Consider the following 23,206-nt stretch of genomic DNA (forward strand, 5'->3'; position numbering starts at 1 on the left):
ATGGACTGTGAGATCATGACCTGAGCTGAAGTCGGATGCTTAACCGACTGAGCCACCCAGGCGCCCCTGAAAATGATTGTTTTAAACTCAACCAAAAGTAGAAATATTTCTAATATTTGGAACCAAAAGAATTACAAGTATAGTGGTGGTGAATTTTTGCATTTCTTAAGTCTATGTTCCTGTGTCTGAATATAAGGATACTTGTGTGTACATAAAAGTGTATGTATCCGTGAATTAGGGTATGTGGTCATTTACTTATTCTCCAAGTAACAGGTGGTGGGAGGCGGGGGCTGGAGCATGAGCAGGATGCAAAAGAATCTAGGAAACCATACCTGCCTCTATGATCTTATGGTATACATGAGTCTCTACAGGGCTGGTTATCTACAGTTGTATGTAATGTAATTCAACTATGCCACAACTATCTACACACTTGGGAATACTCCAGATATTAGTTTCTTAGTTGGCTAATTCTCAGTACGAAACTGGGGATGCAAGCCCTCACAGACCCCACAGTTTAGACATAATGCTCCCAGCTGCCTCTGACCAGAGTCCATAGTCCTTAGTTACTGTAAAAGAAACCTGTAAAAATGCCTCAGGAAATAAATAGAAAGTTGCCGCCCCAAGTCTGTGGGATGCTGTTCTGCCTGAGATAACAAACACAGTGTGTCATGTTCCCAAGGGAATTTTTTTTTTTTTTTAGCTTAGCGATAGTTACAGAATGTAGAACTTTCGCCTTTGTACTCTAGAGATGACCTCACCAATGCAATCTGCCCGGAGCGTTTTGCAGTTCCAGGCCCCTAAAAGCAGAACGACCAGGCCCCTGAAGCAGAACGACCACCTCACTACCATCGCGCCGAAACCAGCCGGAGACGCCAGAAGGGATACGATGATCAAGAAAGGAAATGTCATAGATGACCTAATCCCTAATCAATCAGCATGAGCCAAGGCCCTGGGATCCTTACCCTGAATTTTCACCCTTTTAAAACCCTGCTTGTAAACCACGGCGGAGTTTGGGACTTTTGAGCATTCGCTCCCGCTTCTGGGTGGCGCGACAGCAATAAATAGCCTTTCTTCGACTGCGGAAGCTCCGTGTCGGTTGTTATTGGCTTGCCGCCCATCGAGCGGACGAAATGTCTGGTTTGGTTACGAAGGTTGCCCTGGATGTCCTTTAAGATTGCTTCCAGCTCTAAATTCCACAATGCGGGGATTTCATCCGACGCATGCAGCCAGATTAATTCGGGTCAGGAGTAAAGTAGATAAATTAAGTCGTCCAACCAACATACATTTATTACAGTTCCGGATTATGTTTATCTATGTAAATAATAAACTATTTTGGTGAACTCCCGCCTGTAAACGCCAACTTCCTCGGTTCAGCGATTTTTTTCAAAGCTTCCCGGAGACCGGAGGCCGCAAATCACGTGCCAGTCAGCGCCGGGGGTTGCTATGGAACCCAACACGGTCCAAATCGGAAGTGGTCCTTGAAAATGACTTTCCCAGGAAACTTATATTGGAAAAAGAATACCATTCTAATCCGCCTGTTCTTAAAATCAAGCCCTAAGTAGAGATACAAACGTTCACTCCCAGCACAGCAAGCCTGCCTCTCCTCCTGAGGGGAGAACTTCTCCTCTTGCAGCGGCAGCAGAGAGCGGAACCAAAAGGCGGAGGGCACGGGTTCCCCTGGGAGCTTTTCTGCGCGGCGAACCAGACCCCACCCCCGCGGGGTTGCCGTGGAGACGGAGCCAGCGGTGTGGATGCAGAGAGGCGCTAAGGCTGGGCCTTTTCTGTCCGTCTGGGGAAGAGGCTCACCGAACCTACTCCCAAGATGGTTAGTGGCTCTGAACAATGAGGGAGGAGAACTTTGAGTGGATCCTAGACCTGGAGATCGGAGGTTCCCAACACACTTCTGGGTTAAGTCTAGGAGTGTCAGCGGAGGATGATCTTCCTGCCCTACCCACGTTCTCACGGGAGACGAGGATGCGACTGTAAACACCTCGATGCTTTCTTCCCTCCCGCTTCTCCACTTCACGTCCAGGCTGCGCGTGGGATGGCAAGCAGACCAAGGGAAGACTGAGATGAGACAAGCTGCGCCAAAGCATCTCCTACCCCGCTCTAATGAATTGATAAAGAAGATAACATGTAGTAGCTGTTGGGTTCAGCCCAAGTACAGGGTGATGGCCCTTTTAGTAAAATAGTTGTTACAAAGAGTTTGAATGGGCTTCCCTGGGGTTGGTTGTTAAGGACTTGACATGCAAATCCTGGAGCTGTTACTCCGAGTTTAAATCTGACCATCGGAATTGGATCATACAGCTGTCTTTGTTGCTTCTTTCACAGATGCTTTCAAGGGCCAAGCCTGCTGTAGGCGGGGACCTACCGCACGCTGACAAGAGAAAGAAGAAAGGCAGGAAGATTCCAAAACTAGAGGAGCTACTTTCACAAAGAGATTTCACTGGAGCTATTACCCTATTGGAGGTAATGTCCTAAGAAGATTGCTTCTTAGGAGGTGAATACCAGAATATGGATGAATGCTTGGGGTGGGGGGGGGGCTTCCTATAAATCGAGTCTGGCACAGGTTCCAGATTCCGTGTTAATGATAAACCTGATTAAAGATGAACTAACAAGATCGGCTTACTTCTTGAGGGACGCTTTTAATTATGTCTAGTCCCACTGATGGTGAATTCAGCTAAAACTCTGGAGGGACATTGGATACAGCATCAGTTCACACATTGTTTATCCCAACGCCTGACCAATTTATGATTTATTCCTCTTATATCTTATAAAATTTGAATCATTTGAATAATACTACGGTGCTTCATGCTTGTTGCCTAGAATACCATATCTTCAGAAAATATTTCAAATCTTTATGGCAGTACTTCTCAACTTCTAATATACATCAGAATCACTTAGGGTACTTATTGAAACATACATTACTCGACTCCTGCCTTAGGGGTTATGATTCTTTCTTTTTTTTTGATGTTTATTTACTTATTTTTGAGAGAGAGCAGAGGAGGAGCAGAGGGGCGGGGGGAGAGAGAGAATCCCATGCAGGCTCCATGCTCCGCACAGAGCCCATCGTGGGGCTCCATCTTATGAACCGTGAGGTCATGAGCTGAATCAAGGGTCGGATGCTTAACCGATTAAGCCACCCAGGCACCCCAGGGATTCTGATTCTTTACACTATGGTGCTGTTCAGGAACCTGCATTTTTGTCACGTAGCCCAAGTGCTTCTGACATAGATGATCCAAGGACACTACACCTTGAGAAACTGCTTTGTGGGAATCACATGTTATAGGAGAATGAAGGAGCACACCAAACAGTGAAGAGTTGAAGAGTTTTGACGGCATAGCCCGGTTGTGTTTTGCCAGTCATTTCTCCGAATTACTACTCCAGCTATCTTACTTATAATCTATCAACAATGATTGTTTTAGTGAGCTTTATGTATTTCTCAATCTTCCACGTGTGCTTCTATGTTTCTTACTAGCTCTGATATTGAGCATCTTGTTTGACTTTTTTGGTGTCAGCTTTCTCATCATTAAAGTGGGGAAGTTGACTTGAAGGACCTTCTAGCTCTAAGTCAGTGGACTAAGTGGTAGGTATATGTCTAATTTTTGTCAGTCTCTATTTCTCTTCTCTCTTTTTAGACCACAACCACATTTCCCTTACTGTGTAATCTTGTACTACTTTCAGGTTGTCAGGGAGACTCTGCTCTGTGCTTACATTCTTAGGTGGCCTGTCAAGTGCCATGAGGTATGGGAATGGGAACTGCCATGGTTTGGGGTGAGGAAGTCTCATGAGCTTTCCTTTGGCTCCCGGTAATTCCTGGGGCAAATTCAGGAAGACTTCAAATAAGAATGTCTTCAGACTTAAGGCACTGTACTCAAATCCACAGCATTTTGCGAAAAGAAGATTTCTAATGTATAGAATTAACTATAGGAGTAAGTTCTTACCCAGACCAGAAAGTATCATTGGATGTCTCCATCTTGTCACAGTCAAGGCATCCAATATTCTGTAGCAATGATCTACAGATATGTGTCAGCTCCCTATTTAGTTTTTTTATCCATGTTTTTGGTTTATCAGCCTGTAGAATGGAAAACTCTCACCTAACCATGGGAGTTCAGATTCCTCTTTCAAAAGCCTCATTCATTTCCTCGAAAACAGGACTTTTGTTGCCTGGGGAATTCACATATATTTTCTCCCAATGGACAAAAATGAGGCCAGGCTTCTGAATATCCTTAATTCTCACAGGTCATGGTAAACCTGTTCAAGGGTTACAGAACGATTTACTGATTCGCTCTCAGCAGAAGGTCATAACCTATCAAAGATATATGTGTGCACTAATGGGATGGGCTTGAAGTGTGATTTGAATGCATAGAGCATGGAGGGTGAGAACACAGGCGTTGGAGTCAGTGGGCTGTGACAGTCCCTGCTACTACCTTCTCTGGCTCTGGTAGCCTTGAGTTCATTGCTTAATCTCTAACTTTCAGTTATTTGGCGTTAGATACTTCACGTAATTCTTGTGTTCCTTAATATGTCCCAGACATATTGGGATTCTGCTTGGGATTCTCTGTCTCCCTCTCTCTCTGCCCTTCCCTTGCATGTGCTCTCTCTCTCTCGCTCCCCTAAATAAATAAATAAATAAATAAATAAATAAATAAACAAACAAACATTTTAGAAAAAGAAAAAGAAAAATGAACGTGAAATATTTGAAATTATGCATTTCTTTCAACTGGAAATATTAAGTGAACGAGAAATTTTCATCTTGTGAATATCTAAGAAATAATGTATCTGTGTTATAGTTTTCTTGGATAATATAGAAGTCAAACATTAAAGTTCTTTTAATTCCTAACCTTGAAAAGAATTGGGAAGATCATGTGGCTATATATGTTGTTTCAGTATAGCCTCTTTCAGTTGCTATGTAACAATAATTGTTCTAGCCTTTTGATGATGCCTCACGAAATAAATAAAATTTAGATTCTGATAGTTATTGCATCATTTAAGAAATATACAGATACATTCTCTGTGACAATTAGAAGGTAATTGTGCTGAGTTCCTTAGGTATATAGACTTAATTAAATGTTATTGTCTTGCTTCTGTTACTTTCAATTTCCTATTGTTCATCCGTAGCTTAACATAGCAGTTTTTTTAAACAGAGGGTTTATTCAAAGTTTTTCATGTTTCTTGTTTGTTTGTTCTGTTTTTCTGGTTTTTTTTTAAATGAAATTTTAACCTGAAGTTCAAACGGCATGTTGGGGAACAAGAAGAGGACACTAATTTGTGGATTGGATACTGTGCTTTTCACCTGGGTGACTACAAGAGAGCTTTGGAGGTTAGTAAAAAAAAAAAAAAAAAAAAAAAAAAAAAAAAAAAAAAAGGTATGGATAACCTGGGTGGCTCAGTCAGTTGGGCATTGACTCCTGATTTCAGCTCAGGCCATGATCTCACGGTTGGTGAGTTCAAGCCCCATATCAGGCTCTGCACTGTCAGTGCAGATTCTCTCTCTCTCCCTCTCTCTGCCCCTCCCCTGCTCATGCTCTCTCTCTCTCTCTCTCAAAATAAATAAATAAAACTTAAAAAAAATTTTAAAAATTGTAACAGAAGGGTTTTGAAAAAGTTATTAAGCTCTGTATTATAATAATTCACGCTCTTAGTAAAATCCAAACAATACAGAAGGGAACAAGATAAAAAGAAAAAAGTCATCCTATCTCCCTTTCCCAATTCTATTTCTTTGTTAACAGAGGCAACAATTGGCTCTTGTTTGATGTATTGCTTTATAAATCTTTTATATGTGTTCAAGTGTATATACTTATATACATATATATATACACATATATATATCTTGTTTACTCTTTGCTTTTGCATATATACTAGTGAGATTCTTCAAATCTCACTTAGTATTTCTTAAGGAAAGCTTCAGGAGAAGAAAAACCCCTTTGGATAAAATTTCCAAGATGCCTTTCTCAAAAGTTCATTTTTATTTTTCTTGGTTCATTTTAGATAGGAAAGATTATATTATCTTTATATTTCTGCAAGTGCAGTTTTTTTTTTTTAATTTTTTTTTTCGATGTTTATTTATTTTTGGGACAGAGACAGAGCATGAACGGGGGAGGGGCAGAGAGAGAGGGAGACACAGAATCAGAAACAGGCTCCAGGCTCTGAGCCATCAGCCCAGAGCCTGACGCGGGGCTCGAACTCCCGGACCGCGAGATCGTGACCTGGCTGAAGTCGGACGCTTAACCGACTGCGCCAACCAGGCGCCCCTGCAAGTGCAGTTTTAAAAGTTGTTTTTCTTTGTCATTGTAAACAGTACCTATCTAAAATTTTTTTTTTAACGTTTATTTATTTTTGAGACAGAGAGAGACAGAGCATGAACAGGGGAGGGTCAGAGAGAGGGAGACACAGAATCCGAAACAGGCTCCAGGCTCTGAGCTGTCAGCACAGAGCCTGACGTGGGGCTCGAACTCACAGACCGCGAGATCATGACCTGAGCTGAAGTCGGCCGCTTAACTGACTGAGCCACCCAGCTGCCCCTAAACAGTACCTATCTAATGAGCAATCTGTAGGATTATGAATCTAGATAAAATTTTAGATGCCATTAGTCAAACAGTTTTTAAATCATAAATGAAATTGTTTAAATACTTACCACATATTCTTACCCTCAAAATGTAATCTAAGGTTATTTTAAAACCTGCATAACCAGAATGAAAGTGTCCAAGGTCAGGTAATGAGGTAAGATGATGAACAAAAACAACAGGGGCACCTGGGTGGCTCATTCAGTTGAGCAGAGGACTCGATTTTGGCTCAGGTCATGATGTCACGGTTCATGAGTTCAAGCCCCACATCAGGCTCTGCATTGACAGCATGGAGCCTGCTTGGTATTCTGCTTCCCTCTCTCTCTGTCCCTCCCCTGCTCGCACATGCTCTCTCTCTCTCTCAAAATAAATAAATAAACTTTAAAACAACAAAAACTGGGGTGCCTGGGTGGCTCCGTTGGTTAAGTGTCTTACTTCAGCTCAGGTCATGATCTCACAGTTTGTGAATTTGAGCCTCATATTAGACTCAGTGCTGACACAGCTCAGAGCCTGGAGCCTGCTTCAGATTCTGTGTCTCCCTCTCTCTCTGCCCCTCCTCCACTCACAGTCTGTCTGTCTCTCTCAAAAATAAACATTAAAAACAGCAACAACAACAAAATCAATTAGGGCAAAGGGAAGATATGAAAAAGACAATAGAGGCTGATGGTATTTTTGGAAGGTATAGGGAAAAGAGAGTAGCCCATATGTAGTAAGAAAAAGAAACAAAGGAATCTGGTAAAGACTGGTAAATAGGGTATATGGAAAATGTGGTTGACAACGTAAATCTCAGAAGGTGTACTTGGCAGGAAAAAAATACCTTTTTCAAATATAAAGCCAGGGGGCACGTGGGTGCCTCAGTCGATTAAGCATCTGACTCTTGATTTCAGCTCAGGTCATGATGTCAGGCTTGTGAATCAAGCCCTGTGTCAGGCTCTGCCCTGAGCTGACAGCTCAGAGCCTGCTTTAGATTCTCTCTCTCTCTCTCTCTGTTCCTCCCCTGTTTGAGCTTGCATGTGTGCATGCTCTCTCTCTCTCTCTCTCAAAATCAATAAATAAATGTCAAAAAAATAAAATAAAATGTAAAGCCAAATGGGGCCACCTGGCTGGCTCAGTCAGTAGAGCATAGGACTCTTGGATCTCAGGGTTGTGAGTTTGAACCCCGTGTTGGGCGGGGAGTCTACTTAAAAATATAATAATAAAATAAACTCTTAAAAGAACTAGAATGTAAAGCCAAATAAACTAACCCAGAAAACAATTAGAACAAAGCAATATTTATAGTATATTAAGATTATCAGATTTTAAGTTAACCAAACCTATATATTTCTTATAAGGTAGCTTTTATGTTTAAAGTTTATTTATTTATTTTGAGAGAGAGAGAGAGAGAGAGAGAGAGAGAGAGAGAGGGAGGGAGAAGTGGAGAGAGAGGGGGAAACAGAGAATCCCAAGCAGGCTCCACCCTCTCAGCACAGAGCCCAACTCAGGGCTCGAACTCACGAACCATGGGCTCATGTCCTGAGCTGAAATCAAGAGTTGGACCCTTAACCAACTGAGCCACCCATGTACCCATTTTTTTTTAAGTTAGCAAAAATAAAATATTTTAGTTACTTTAAATTTTGCGGTTTGTTAGCTCATGGATCAGCGTGAAAAGGGGGGAAAACCAGTTTAAGATTGTGTGCACAACAGCCCACGTGGGTAGGATTGAGCTATAGCTTCAGTATGTAACCTTGAAGGTACAGAACAGTTGAGGAGCATATAGGATTCCCTAAATGTGAAGTTGCCCAGTCTCAGTAAGAAATCCTATTCCATTATAGAAGAATGGCTCATCGATTGCTTTACGGCTGAAATGAGATCCCTGCTTAATGTATATTTCAGGAATATGAAAGTGCAACAAAAGAGGAAAACTGCAATCCTGAAGTCTGGGTGAACCTAGCCTGTACCTACTTTTTTCTTGGAATGTATAAACAAGCTGAAGCAGCTGGATTTAAAGGTAAATTGGCCCCTTTTAATATCTAGTATTCATCACTAATGGAAAGAGTTATTTTGGAGATGTTAAAACTTATTTAATTCCTTTTTCTTTCTTTTTTTTTTTTTTTTAGGTTTATTTATTTTGAGAGAGAGAGCATGTGCTTGTGAGCGGGGGAGGGGTAGAGAGAGAGGGAAAGAGAGAATCCCAAGCAGGCTCCGCACTATCAGCGCAGAGGGAAACATGGGGCTCAAACTCATGAACCGTGAGACCGTGACCTGATCAGAAATCAAGAGTCAGACGCTTAATGGATTGGGCCACCCATGAGCCCCAATTCATTTTTTACTGAGGAAAAACCAAGTACCATGATAAAACTAAAAACTAACTAAAATCAAAAAATAAATAATAATTAAGAAAAAGAAAACTAAAAAATAGCTTTATTCTTCAAAGAATATTGAACCTTAGCAATTTTACTTTTAAAGAGAGAATTAATCTCCGTGGTGCTTCCTCTCCCCCACCTCCCCAGAGGCTGAAAAAAAAGGATGAGAGAAGCAAAGAGCAAGTTATCTTTCTTAAGCCCCACTATGGTAGGATGTTCATGTTATTGTAGGAATTGGTGTAGTTGTTTAAGCCCTTATGGATGTGGATTTTATAGCTATTTTCCCTGTTTCTCAATGAGAAGCCAAGTAATTTCCGCTTAAAGAATGCAGACTTATTTTCGTTTGCTTGACCTGTCCTGACAGCCGTCTAAGAAGAACTGGGCATCAACTTGCAAATAAGAATTGGGCAAAGAGAACCAGGGGTGGAAAGATGAAGAATAATGACAGTATGAATCAAATTAAATTCAGTGTTTTATTATTTTATGTTTGAGAAAGAGAGCGTGAGCAGGGAAGGGGCAGAGAGCGGGGAGGACAGAGGATCTGAAGCAGGCTCTGCGCTGATAGCAGAGAGCCTGATGTGGGGCTCGAACTCACGAACCGTGAGATCATGACCTGAGCGGAAGTCGGATGCTCGACTGACTGAGCCACCCAGGTGCCCTGAATCAAATTAAATTCAAAGAAATGTAGAGAAAGGGGGGAAAGGAACATTTGTTATGAAATTTGTTAGGGAAGAATAACAAATTCCCAGGGTAGAATTCTTAGAGAATTAACTGATATATACATATTTAGGAACAATTCCAGCTCAAATTCATGGACACTCTGGAACTCGAAGCCTTTCTTGATTTGTACCCAAACTGTTTCCCATGTACTAATGTAGTTTTTCTTAATTTTGTTATAGGGCCTTTAAGTCACTTATTTTATCTCATGTTTCTAGATTTTATCTGTGAGAACAGTATTAGACACATAGAAAGTGATCAAGGTAGCTATCCTTCTTTCTGTATAAATTTTTTTTTTAATACATTGAAGTATCATTTTTTTCCTGTAAAGAGATACGGGGTTAGGTATCTAGGATTAGGAAAATTCTCCAACAGTGCAGAGGAGATTTGGAACTCAAAAGGTGTTAACGTTTTCTCTTGGTTGGCTGTTTCAGGGTGGCAGATTATCGTGCTAGATCTATGGAGTAGAGATCGGGCTAGTATTTAAGAAACTATGGCTGTATAATTGTGGAAAAAGAGATTTCAGAAGGACTTGACAACGAATACCGGGAAGCACAACTGAATGAGAGTGGATTCCTACATGACATGAGATAAACATAGCTGTTTGTTTCCAGTGTTTGATCAGTGTGTGGACAGCACGGCGGTGGCTGCTACCAGAATTGTGTGTGTTGTGCTGTGGGTCACCATCATAGAATCCAGTAGAACGAGTGCTGGGGAATAATAGAACCTTACAATGTTGTTTTCCCGGTTCTTGATGCCGTTCCTGCTACTGTAAGTAGAGAACAGGCTAAAATAATATATATCATAGTAGAGACATATCATGATCACGTGTGTAGGATTTGGGGAGTTTTATCTTTGTCTCATGGTTTGTTTTTTTGTTTTAATTTTTTAACGTTTATTTTTGAGGCAGAGAGACAGAGTGTGAGCAGGGAAGGGGCAGAGAGAGAGGGAGACACAGAATCTGATGCAGGTTCCAGGCTCCGAGCTGTCAGCACAGAGCCCGTTGTGAGGCTCGAACTCACAAACCGTGAGATCATGACCTGAGCTGAAGTTGGACACTTAACCGACTGAGCCACCCAGACGCCCCTGTCTCTTGTTATTCTTGCAGGGGACTAAGTGCCATTGACAATTAATAAGCAGCTTGAACTTTTTTTTCTAGCTCCAAAAAGCCGACTTCAAAATCGCCTCCTCTTCCACTTGGCTCATAAGGTATTTATGTTCTTGTTTCACACTTTTTGTTTTTAAAATATTTTTTCTTTCTTATTAAAAACAATGGTGAAAGATAATTTAAAAAATTTTTTTAAGTTTTATTTATTTTGAGAGAGAGAGAGAGAGAGCATGCAAGCGTGTGCAAGTGGAGAGTGGCAGAGAGAGAGAGAGAGAGAGAGAGAGAGAGGGAGAATCCCAAGCAGGCTCTGCCCTGTCAGCACGAAGCCGGATGCAGGGCTCAAAATTACAAACCTTGAGACCATGACCTGAGCCAAAGTCTTCTGACTGAGCCATCCAGGTGCCCCTGGTGAAAGATAATTAACTAGAAATGCTTGTTAATGAATTTGTACAACAAATAGAATATAGGTGTTAATTTTATAAGATTTTCTCCCCCTTAATGTTCTTTACCCTACTAATTTATTAAGAGATGTTAGATCTTAGTTCTTCTTAAGTAGCAGTCATTTAAGATTAGTTTCTTTCTACTGTCTCCTATTGTCTTTTGGAAGCACACTCAAAGACACCTTGTCTTAATTTCTAGAAATACATACACACTTCTCAAAATTGCCTTATAGCAATAATTTTGGTCATCATCATAAAATTTTTTTTTCACATAATTTTCCATATTAAAGAAGTTACACATTAATTCCATTAGATAAAATGTAAGTAAACAAAAATTGAAAAAGGAAATAACATCTACCATATTTAAAGCTAACTACATTTCAATCTTTTGGTATATTATATCTCCTTTTAAGATAATTATTTTTTGTATGCATATTTATATATGCATTTCTTTGTTTTGCAAGAGTGAGACTCATGTTGAATATATATTTTTATATTCTGCTTTTGTTTCTACCTATCTTTATACTATGAGCATATCCTTGAGGCACAAATAGTCTTTAAGACTGTGACTTTTTAAAATGCTTTTTATAAAAAACATTTCATTGTATCATGTATCATAATTTTTTTAACAATTCGTAGTTATTTGACTTTTAGATCATATTTATGTTTTTATTTATTTAAAAAATTTTAATACATTCCATACCCCATGATCCTCACAAGTGAACTCCTTAATCCCCATCACCTATTTAACCTATTCCCCCATCCACCTCCCATCTGGTAACCATCATTAAGGATCTGTTTCTTTGTTTGCCCCTCTCTGTCTTTTCTATGCTCGTTTGTTTTGTTTCTGAAGTTCCACATATAAGTGAAATCATATGGTATTTGTCTTTCTTTGACTGACTTATTTTGCTCAGGATAATATTCTCTAGCTCCATCCACATCATTGCAAATGGCAAGATTCCATTTTTTTTTTTTAATTTTTTTTTCAACGTTTATTTATTTTTGGGACAGAGAGAGACAGAGCATGAACGGGGGAGGGGCAGAGAGAGAGGGAGACACAGAATCGGAAACAGGCTCCAGGCTCTGAGCCATCAGCCCAGAGCCTGACGCGGGGCTCGAACTCACGGACCGCAAGATCGTGACCTGGCCGAAGTCGGACGCTTAACCGACTGCGCCACCCAGGCGCCCCAAGATTCCATTATTTTTTATGGTTAAATAATATTCCATTGTAAATATATACCATATCTTCTTTATCCATTCATTAGTCAGTGGGCATTTGGGTTCTTTCCATAATTTGGCCATTGTAGATAGTGCTGCTATACACATCAAGGTGCATGTATCCCTTTGAATTAGTATTTTTGTATTCTTTGGGTAAATACCTGGTAGTGCAATTGTTGGATGTAGGGTAGTTCTATTTTTAACTTTTTGAGGAATTTCCATACTGTATTCAAAGTGGCTGCACCAGTTTGCATTCCCAAGAACAATGTAAGAGGGTCCCCCTTTGTTAATATGCTCACCAGCACCTGTTGTTTCTTGTGTTGTTAATTGTATGAGAACATCATACCCTGATACTAAAGCCAGATAAAGATTCCACTACAAAAGGCAACCGCAGGCCAATATCCCCGATGAACATGGATATAAGATTTCTGAATAAAATACTAGCAAACAGGGGCAAGTGGGTGGCTTAGTCCATTAAGTGTCTGACTTCGGCTCAGGTCTTGATCTCGTGGCTCATGAGTTCGAGTCCCACGTCGGGCTCTGTGCTGACAGCTCAGAGCCTAGAGCCTGCTTCAGATTCTGTGTCCTCCTTTCTCTGTCCATCCCCCATTCATGCTCTGTCTCTCTGTCTCTCAAAAATAAATAAACATTAAAAAATTAAAAAAAATACTAGCAAACCTAATCCAACAGTACATTTAAAGAATCACTCACCACAATCAAGTGGGATTTATTCCTGAGCTGCAAGTGTGGTTCGGTAGTTGCAAATCAACCAATGTGATACACCACATTAATGAAACAAAGGATAAGAGCCTTTTGATCATTTCAATAGATGCCGTAGAAGCATTTGATAAAGTTCATCATCCGTTCATGATAAAAACCCTCAACAAAGTAGGGTTAGAAGGAACATATCACAACATAATAAAGGCCATGTATGAGAAATCCACAACTAATGTCATTCTCAACAGGGAAAAACAGAGCTTTTCTTCTAAGGTCAGGAATAAGACAGGGATGTCCACTCTTACCACTGTTATTTAACATAGTACTGGAAGTCCTAGCCTCAGCAATTAGACAACAAAAAGCAATAAAAGGCATTCATATTGGCAAAGAAGTAAAACTTTCACTATTTGCAGATGACATGATATTCTATATAGAAAACTTGGTTAAAAAAAAAAACACCTGAAAGATCCCACCCAAAAATTGCTAGAACTGATACATGAATTCAGTTAAGTCACAGGAAACAAAAACCAATGTATAGAAATCTGTTGCATTTCTGTACACCAAAAATGAAGCAGCACAAAGAGAAATCAAGGAATCAGCCCCATTTAGATTGTTTTATTTATTTATTTTTCCATTTAGGTTGTTTTAATTTTAATTACAAAAATGTTATTCTGAACATCCTAGAAATGAGCTTACTGAGTTAATTGAATTTGAACAACTTTAAAGATTTTCAATGATATTGCTAAATTATTTTACAGAAAGTTTATCACATCACCCATGTGCAATATATGAAAATAATTGGTGCATTTAAAAATATCACACTGTAGGGGCGCCTGGGTGGCGCAGTCGGTTAAGCGTCCGACTTCAGCCAGGTCACGATCTCGCGGTCCGTGAGTTCGAGCCCCGCGTCAGGCTCTGGGCTGATGGCTCAGAGCCTGGAGCCTGTTTCCGATTCTGTGTCTCCCTCTCTCTCTGCCCCTCCCCCATTCATGCTCTGTCTCTCTCTGTCCCAAAAATGAATAAACGAAAAAAAAAATCACACTGTAATTATCTCTGTTTAGTTCTTTCAGTGTTTGCTTTACATGTTTTCCAGACTGTATCATTAAGTGCATACAAATTTAGAATTCTTATATCCATCTAGTGAATTAAAACATCATTATGAAATGCCTCTCTTTATCTCTAGAAATTCCTCTTCACATAAAGTCTACTTTGTCATATTTGTATATCTACACTGGCTCTTTTTTGTATAATATTTGTCTATTGTATCGCTTGACATACTTTTAAACTTTCTATCTTACTGTGTCTTTATATTTAAAAAATTTGTTTAATGTTTATTTATTTTTGATAAAGAGAGAGACAGAGTGCAAGTAGGGGAGGGGCAGAGAAAGGAAGAGACACAGAATTTGAAGCAGGTTCCAGGCTCTGAGCTGTCAGCACAGAGCCTGATGAGGGGCTCGAACCCACAAACCAAGAGATCATGACCTAAGTCGAAGTTGTATGCTTAACTGACTGAGCCTGACTGACTCAGGCTCCCCGTGTGTCCTTATATTTTAAAATGTCTCTCTTATAAACAGCAAATGAAAGCAATAAAAAGACATAGAAAAAAGAAAAGGGAGAAAGAAATAGGAAGAAGAAGGAAGAGGGTGGTTATTAGCTGTGACTTAAAGGTTTTCCATCGTCAAGGCTATGCCTCCAGAGGCTGTTTTCATTCTTTCTCTGAAGGAGACGGAAGAGAAGATAAGGAACTGAAGAGAAATAAGGAGAACAGAGAGACAAGGTGGTTGAAGGAGGAGTTAAAATCTCTGTACCATAGGTATTGATTAACTGTTCTCTAATATGAATCTTTTCATGTGTTTTTTCCTCTGACAATTTTAGTTTAATGATGAGAAGAAGTTGATGAACTTTCATCAGAATCTTCAGGATATCACAGAAGATCAACTCAGTTTGGCCTCAATCCACTATATGCGATCTCACTACCAAGAAGCTATTGATATTTATAAGCGAATACTGCTAGATAACAGGTCTGTGCCCTTTTATGTCTACTCAGAATCTCATTTTGTTATTTTTTTTCCTGGAAACAGTTTGGCTGAGGACCTAGTATGGTTTCGATCTATTATCACCATGGGTTCAAATGTGTTTGGCTAATAATCTGGCCTCATTAAGAACTCCTTATTCTCCAGATCAGGATTTTTCCACCTTAATTTCGTTATCACCCTTCCAGAGAGCCTTTATGGACTTCTTTTCCCCAGCCACCTTCTCATGAAGCATTAAAACCACAGATATACCGTGTGTCCATTTACATCTCAAACGTATATCTATGCTTTATACTTAAATGAGTATGATTTTCCATTTCTTCAGAAGAATTCTTAACTCCTGTTGAAAATGCACGGTCTAAACGTATCATTTCAGCATTGTATTACATTGTAGGTAACGTTTTGACAAAATTAGAAATAAACCATTCCCGAGAATTAACATTCCAACTTTTATCACTGACCGTGTGGTCTCTCTTTCACTTTCCCAAAATGTCTCACCCACCTGCCTTCTCTCCTTTTGTTTTACCTGCACCCCAGCCATTTCCCCCTCACTCATCGAGTCTGCTTCTTGTGTGTCAGTCCCCTGTACCGCATGTGCTCATTTACAGTTTTTGCCCAGTACGTTAGTTTCATTTTTTTTAACATGAGCGAGTAGGAGTTGAATGTTTCCCTTTCTCCTTTCGTTGTCATCTTTCATTCTACTTAAAACGCCCAAATATTACAGTACAAAAGAAAAATACCACACTGATGGTATCTTGGTTTCTTTCTTCGAAAGGCAAATTCATGTTTTCTCCGCCTGGCTGTCCATTTTTAACCATTAAAAAAGTCTTTGTCGTTTGACAACATTTCTCTGAAGTAGACTTCAACTGTTAACCCTTAATCCTTTCACCTAATAGGGAATACCTTGCCCTCAATGTGTATGTGGCCCTGTGTTACTACAAGCTGGATTACTATGATGTGTCTCAGGAAGTTCTGGCAGTTTACCTTCAGCAAATCCCTGAAAGCACCATCGCACTCAATCTTAAGGCCTGTAATCATTTTCGCCTTTACAACGGCAAAGCAGCTGAGGTAGTGATGGAAACTTGTTTTTAATTTACTTAATGCCAGTTTGACTAGCCCTATACTTTCTGGGTCAGTCATAAAACCCTATTATAATCTGTTAACTCTTGATTAATATCCCTTTGTCATTGCCAGTGTGATTCTATAAGAACCAATTATATAAGTATTTATATTGATTAGGTATTCTAAAAAAATGTTGACTTCTGAATTCTGAATGTCTACTATATTGCAGATGATCTTTACCTAGATGCTTTACATTAACTTAAATATGTCAACACCAAACACTTCTGCTTCTTCCTCTAAAATAGGTTTGTGGCTGTGTGGTTCATTATCGCCAGCATGTAAATCACATCACAAACCTAGGATTTCCATCAGTCTTTTTCTTCCTCCCCCATCTAATCGTCTACCACTCCCTATCAGGTCTGCATCCTGGATATCTCTTTGGTTTATCTCTTCTCCTCTGCCACTGCTCTAGTCTGGGCACTCAATAATTTCCCTGCCTCTAGCCTTGTCCTCTCCAGTTTAGCCACCGACATTGTTCCACACACCACACTCTGCTGCTCTCAGAGCTTTGCATTTAACATTCTCATTTCTTGGAATGCCTTATTCTACTTGGTACAATTCAGCATCTCTTTTAGGGTCATCCCAAGAGGCAATACCGGTAAGCATTTTATAAATACTTAGAAATTGTGGGCACCTGGCTGGCTCAGTCGGTAAAGAATGTGACTCTTAATCTCCGGGTCATGAGTTCAAGCCCCACGTTGGGAATGAAGCCTACTTAAAAAAAAAAAAAAAAAATTAGGGGCTCCTGGGTGGCTCAGTCGGTTGAGCCTCCAACTCTTAATTTTGGCTTGGGTAATGATCTCACGGTTTCATGAGTTCAAGCGCTGCATGGCCTCTCCACTGACAGCGCAGAGCCTGCTTGGGATTCTCCCTCTTTCTTTGCCCCTCTGCCACTCACACTCTCTTTGCCTCTCTCAAAATAGATAAATTAATTTAAAAAAATTTTTTTAATAAAAAAAGAAATTTAGAAATTGAGTTACTTAAAGGCACTATGCAAAATGCTTGGTATATATTATTTATTTTCCCTTATCCTGTGGATAAAATCTGTTATAGCATCTTTTTTTTTTTCAAAAATTTTAATGTTTATTTATTTTTGAGAGAGAGACAGACAGAGGGTAAGCTGGGAGGGGCAGAGAGAGAGAGAGGGAGACACTCTGAAGCAGGCTTCAGGCTCCGAGATGTCAGCACAGAGCCTGATGAGGGCTCAAACCCATGAGGTGTGGGATCATGACCTGAGCTGAAGTCAGATGCTCAACTGACTGAGCCACCCAGGCGCCCCTGTTATAGCTGTCTTTGTAAAGGAAACTGAGAGTACATAGGAGGCCATACATGGGACTCCCTTTTGTTTAACACTCTACACACACACACACACACACACACACACTCACACACACTCATGCATGCACACATATAGAGAGGGAGAGGGTATATTCTATACTATATCTATTAACAGATATTTATTTATTTATTTACATAATATATAAGGGTTTTTTTTAAGATTTTATTTTTTTAAAGTAATCTCTACATACAACATGGGGCCCGAACTTAAAACCCTGAGATCAAGAGTCACACATTCCACAGCCAGTCACGTGCCCCTATACAGGTTATTTTTAGGTTAACTGTATGAGGGAGGCCATGCTTGGAAATTACTTCCTCAACCACTATTTTAGTTGATGTCAGAAGCCACCAAATTTCAAATGTAAAATTTGTGCATGTGTCAAAATTACAAAATCCCACCCTCGCCCAAAAAACTGTTCCAGCTGGCATTGTGCCACTGGGGGAGGAGGGAAAGGAACTGAAACCAGCGAACTGACTGTATCGAAGCAAAATTCAGTGAAACTGCAATGGCGAGGAACATTATTGACACGCTTTAGCTGACAGCAGATTCGACTCCTGGGTCAAACAGTGTTTCGTAATCGTGGGGGAGGGGAGGAGTACTATTTGTGGTTATGTTGGTGAAGGGTGGTCTGTTGTGGCAACACAGATGCCCGCCACTTCATGTGCTTAGTTTGCCACTGAACAGTCCATTTATATGTCATGTAAAATACGTTCTTGGGTATGCTCATTTCAACCAAATAGGCCCTGCAGTCTGCCTAACTGGCTGGTTTCCAGCATTAGCAGTTTAATAGTCAACTGGTTTGCAGTTTGATCTCTTTTGGGTTTATAGCCTTTGGTAAGAACAAATAAACAAAATATATTCTCGCTTTTCTACCTTGAGTTAATCTTGGGGACTTTGCCAATGTTTCCCAGTCTATTAAATGTTTACATTTTGTCTGCCCATGCTCTTTCCGTAGTCTCGTATGGGTAGCGTACGTATGGTTAACCAATATTCTGTAGGTCTGGCATTATCCAAGCCAGGGCACCAAGCTGCATCTCAGGTCTCTAAAAGGCATTCTTTTTCATCTGAAATTGTGTCTGTGCAGCTTACATACTAATTTTATAATGTTTCCAGCAGTAGATGACTATGTCAAATGTACCCTGACAAGCTTTGGCAGGGGGAACTTTAGCTGTTTGTGTTTACTTATAATTTTATCAAACCATTTAAAAATAAGGCATTCCTCTAGTAATTTGTATAATGGGTTCAACCTTATATGGCTCATTCTCTCTACAAACACTAGTAGCATTCTGCTCTTCTATAGTAAGCATGACGTAATCTGTAATGATTCACCTAATTTTTAAAGTATTTTGAATAACTTGCCCAAAATTTTACAACAAGTGATGAATTCAGCTCTGAAACCCTTGTTTATCTGACTCTAAAGCCCATAGACTTAACTGCAATTTTAGATGAAATTTCTTAGCTCTTTTATGTGATTGTATATATATAGTATATAAAATATCATGCGTACTATTTGGTAGTTGCCTAATTGTCTTTAATCTAGACAAGTTTATTGAGGTTTGAAACTTTATTTTGACGTTCGCATCCCTGTACCTGGCACAAAGCACACATAAAGTTGGTGTCAACTAAGTGTATTGGTTGAATGAGAAACTTAAAGTATGACTTAGAAATTAAGGGAGAATTGTGTTCAAAGAAGGGGGAGGTTCAAAAGAGGTCAGTAAAGATGAAGATTGAGAAAAAGCCATTGGGTACCATAACTAGGATTTCCTACAGTTCCCTACTTTGATGATTAGCATATCATTATCATTGGGGGTTGGATCTAGACAACAAGGAGTTGAGGAGTGGGTGAGTAATTGCTTGGATTGGAATTTGTCTTAAAGGATATGGCAGAAGGATGACAATTAGATGATGAAGCAATAGAAGCAGTGAATGTAAGATGATGGGGGAAGGAAGGAGAATGCTAGTTTCAGAGGATAAAGACTTTCAAAAAATTTTTTTAATGTTTATTTTTGAGAGAGAGAGAGAGAGAGAGACAGAACGAACATGAGCAGGGGAGGGGCAGAGAGAGAGGGAGACACAGAATCTGAAGCAGGCTCCAGGCTCTCAGCTGTCAGCACAGAGCCCAACGAGGGGCTCAAACCCATGAACCATGAGATCATGACCGGAGCCAAAGGTGGCCGCTCAACCAACTGAGCCACCCAGGCACCCCTCAGAGGATAAAGACTTAAAAAAAAATCCACCCCCCAAACTGGGAAGGCTTCCAGGGTAGTGGTTAAGAACAGGAGCTTTGAAATCAGATAGACCCAAATTCTACTCCCGGGTGATAGCTGTGCGGCCTTCGGTGAACTACTTAACCTCCTGCAAAGTAAGGAAAGTAATAGACTGACTTATAGCCTGCTGTGAAGATTAAGTGATACGATGTACGTAAAGTGCCTAACTTGATGTACATGGCAAACTCTCAGTAAATATTAACATTTATCAAGGATTTTGTAGGCAGAAACATTGTCAAAACTATCTTTTTCTTTATGTTTGGTGCTTTCTCTATTTTGTTTAAGAGGACTTCCTGGCTCAAGATCATATTCTCTGGTATTATCTTCTAAAATCCTCATTGTTTTGCCTTTTTCAAATTTAAATGATCTATAATTATATATATATTTTTTATTTTTTTAAAGATTTTATTTAATGTTTAGTTATTTATTTTGAGAGAGAGAGAGAGAGTGAGAACATGAGCAGGGGAGGGGCAGAGAGAGAGGCAGAGAGAGAATTCTAAACAGGCCTCACGTGGTCTGTGTAGAGCCCAACATGGGGCTCGAACCCATGAACTGTGAGATCTTCACCTAACCTGAAGTCGGATGCTCAACTGACTGAGCCACCCAGGTGCCCCAAAGATTCTATGTTTTTTAAGTGGGGCTTGAACTCATGACCCCAAGACCAAGAGTTGCATGCCCACTGACTGAACCAGTCAGGCGCCCCTAATTATATTATAATACGTTATATTTAAAAGGTTTAAATTCTCAATTAAAAGACAAAGATTGGCAAATTAGATTTAAAAGACAAAACCCTAATATATGTTTTAAATATAAGGGCACAGAAAATTTGAATGTAAAAAGATATATTTCATGCAGAATATTTCCTCTTTTAATTTATTAAAAATTTAAAAAAAAATTTAATTTGAGAGATCGGGGGAGGGGAGAGAGAGAATGAGAGTCTTAAGCAGGCTCCACACTCAGCCCAGAGCCTGACATGGGGCCCGATCCCATGACCCTGGGATCATGACCCGAGCCAAAGTCAAGAGTTGGATGCTCAACCAACCAGCCATCTAGGCGCCCACATGTGAACTTTTATGATTATCTTCTTTTATTTAGTATAACGTTTATAAAGTTCATCATGCTGTAGCATGTATTACTATTTCATTTGTTTTTATGAGCAAATAATATTCTATTGTGTGGATATATTTCATTTTATTTTTCCATTCATCAGCTGATAGACATTTGGGTTGTTTCCGCTTCCTATTATGAATAATGCTGTTATGAGCATTTGTGTACGTGTTTTTGGACATGTTTTGGACCTGTTTCCACTTGTCTTGGGTATATGCCTAGAAGAGGAATTGCTGGGTTATATGGAACTCTCTATTTAATTAAGGGACTGCCAGACTGTTTTACAAAGTAACTGTACAAGTTTACATTCACACCAGCCGTATGTAGGAGTTTCAGTTTCTCTATATCCTTGCCAACAGTTATTATCTGACTTTTTTATGCTAGCCATCCTGTTGGATGTGAAGTGGAATCTCATTGTGGTTTTGATTGGCATTTCTCTGATGACTAATGGTGTTAGACATCTTTGCTTGTGCAGTGAGTGCTGCTTTATTATTTTTTTAAAATTTTTTAAATGTTTATTTATTTTTGAGAGAGACAGAGACAGAATGCAAGTGGGTTAGGGGCAGAGAGAGAGGGAGACACAGAATCCGAAGCAGGCTCCAGGCTCTGAGCCATCAGCACAGAGCCCGCTGCGGGGCTCAAACTCACAGAGCTGTGAGATCAAGACCTGAGCCCAAGTCAGATGCTCAACGAACTGAGCCACCCAGGCACCCCAGTGAGTGCTGCTTTAAATCTTGTGCCCTAGGCATCTCACTTGCCTTCCCCTGAGTTCTGGCTGGTCCTGCCTGAATCAGAACTATCCTCATCTTACTAAAAGATTTTCTTTTTTCACTTTCATTTGCTCAAGTGTGCACTGAAGTTTTCCAGAGACAACGTGATTTCAAAATAGATCCAATGCAGATACAGACATGCCAAGCTAGCTGTCCTCTTTTAAGCTGACATGAAAGAGATTTGCAAAAATTATTGAACAGTACTACTCTTCTCACTACATTTTTGCAGTGGTAAATGCAGGGATTTTTTTTAAGTTTATTTATCTATTTTGAGAGAGACAGAGACAGCGTGAGTGGGGGAAGGGGCAGAGAGAGAGTATTCCAAGAAGGCTCTGTGCTGCCAGCACAGAGCCCCACATCGGGCTTGAACTCACAATATTGCAAGATCATGACCTGAGCCGAAACCTAGAATTCGACACTAAACTGACTGAACCACCCAGGCACCCCTACATGCGATTTTTAAAAATGTTTATTTATTTTTGAGAGAGAAAGAGCATGAATGAGGAGAGAGAGGGAGAGACACAGAATCCGAAGGAGGCTCCCGGCACTGAGCTGTCAGCATAGAGCCCTACGTGGGACTCAAAACTCACAAACCATGAGATCATGACCTTAGCCAAAGTCGGACGCTCAACTGACTGAGCCACCCAGGCGCCCCTAAATGCAGTTTTCTTAATGAAATATATTTATGTTAATATATAATGGTTTTATTATTATTTTTGATTAATTGAATAATTTAAAATTTCTGTTTTAATTTCTAATACAATGTGTATTGTAGTGTGAGCTATTTATGTGGGCTATAACCCATGTAAACAAAAGCTCTTTAGGATCCTTAATAATTTTTAAGACTATAAAAAAGATCTTGAGATCAAAAAGCTTGAAAATTGCTGATCTAACCTAATATTACCAAACACTTTAGAATTGCTGCTGTGGACAAAAGAAGGGATTAATAAAAGCATTGCTGAGGTAGATGCACAATCCCATATGAGATCAAGTGGAGCAAGTTTGTAGTGGTTAGTGAGAACAATCGAGAATTTAAATAGTGGGGAGCCTGGGTGGCTCGGTTGGTTGAGCGTCTGACTGTTGATTTCGGCTCCGATCATGATCCCAGGGTCAGGGGATCGAGCCCCACATCAGGCTCTGCGCTTAGCATGGAGCCTGCTTAAGATATTCTCTCTCTCTCTCTCTCTCTCTCTCTCTCTCTCTCTCCCCCTTCCCTCCCTCCCTCCTTCCCTCTCCCTCCTCAGCCCTCTGCCCCTCTCCCCTGCTTGCTCTCTCTGTCTCTAAAATAAAATTTTTAAAAATTTAATTATTTTATCCCGAAAAGGTTAGCTACCTACTGACGGAAGTAGAAAAAGGAGAGGAAGATTACTCAAAATTATAGATTGGCAAGTCAGGAACAACAGAAAGCTGAGGAAGGGCTAAGGGAATCGAGGGTGTTAGTGAGGATGCTAGAAATGGTT

The 23,206-nt window shown here is 40.1% G+C and overlaps 1 protein-coding gene across 1 annotated transcript in view; it reads left to right on the plus strand.

Moving 5' to 3' along the window:
- Positions 1–550: 550 nt before the first annotated feature.
- TTC26 (tetratricopeptide repeat domain 26) overlaps positions 551–23,206 on the plus strand; it is a 48,894-nt gene continuing 26,238 nt past the window's right edge. Inside the window, exons 1-7 of the mRNA XM_043589685.1 lie at positions 551–1,825; positions 2,332–2,469; positions 5,231–5,323; positions 8,439–8,553; positions 10,785–10,834; positions 14,984–15,129; positions 16,038–16,209. Coding sequence (XP_043445620.1) covers positions 1,823–1,825; positions 2,332–2,469; positions 5,231–5,323; positions 8,439–8,553; positions 10,785–10,834; positions 14,984–15,129; positions 16,038–16,209 — 717 coding nt within the window. The 5' untranslated portion in view covers positions 551–1,822. The remainder of the gene's footprint in view (positions 1,826–2,331; positions 2,470–5,230; positions 5,324–8,438; positions 8,554–10,784; positions 10,835–14,983; positions 15,130–16,037; positions 16,210–23,206) is intronic.

Source organism: Prionailurus bengalensis, chromosome A2 (genome assembly GCF_016509475.1).
Source record: "Prionailurus bengalensis isolate Pbe53 chromosome A2, Fcat_Pben_1.1_paternal_pri, whole genome shotgun sequence".
Lineage (NCBI taxonomy): Eukaryota > Metazoa > Chordata > Mammalia > Carnivora > Felidae > Prionailurus > Prionailurus bengalensis.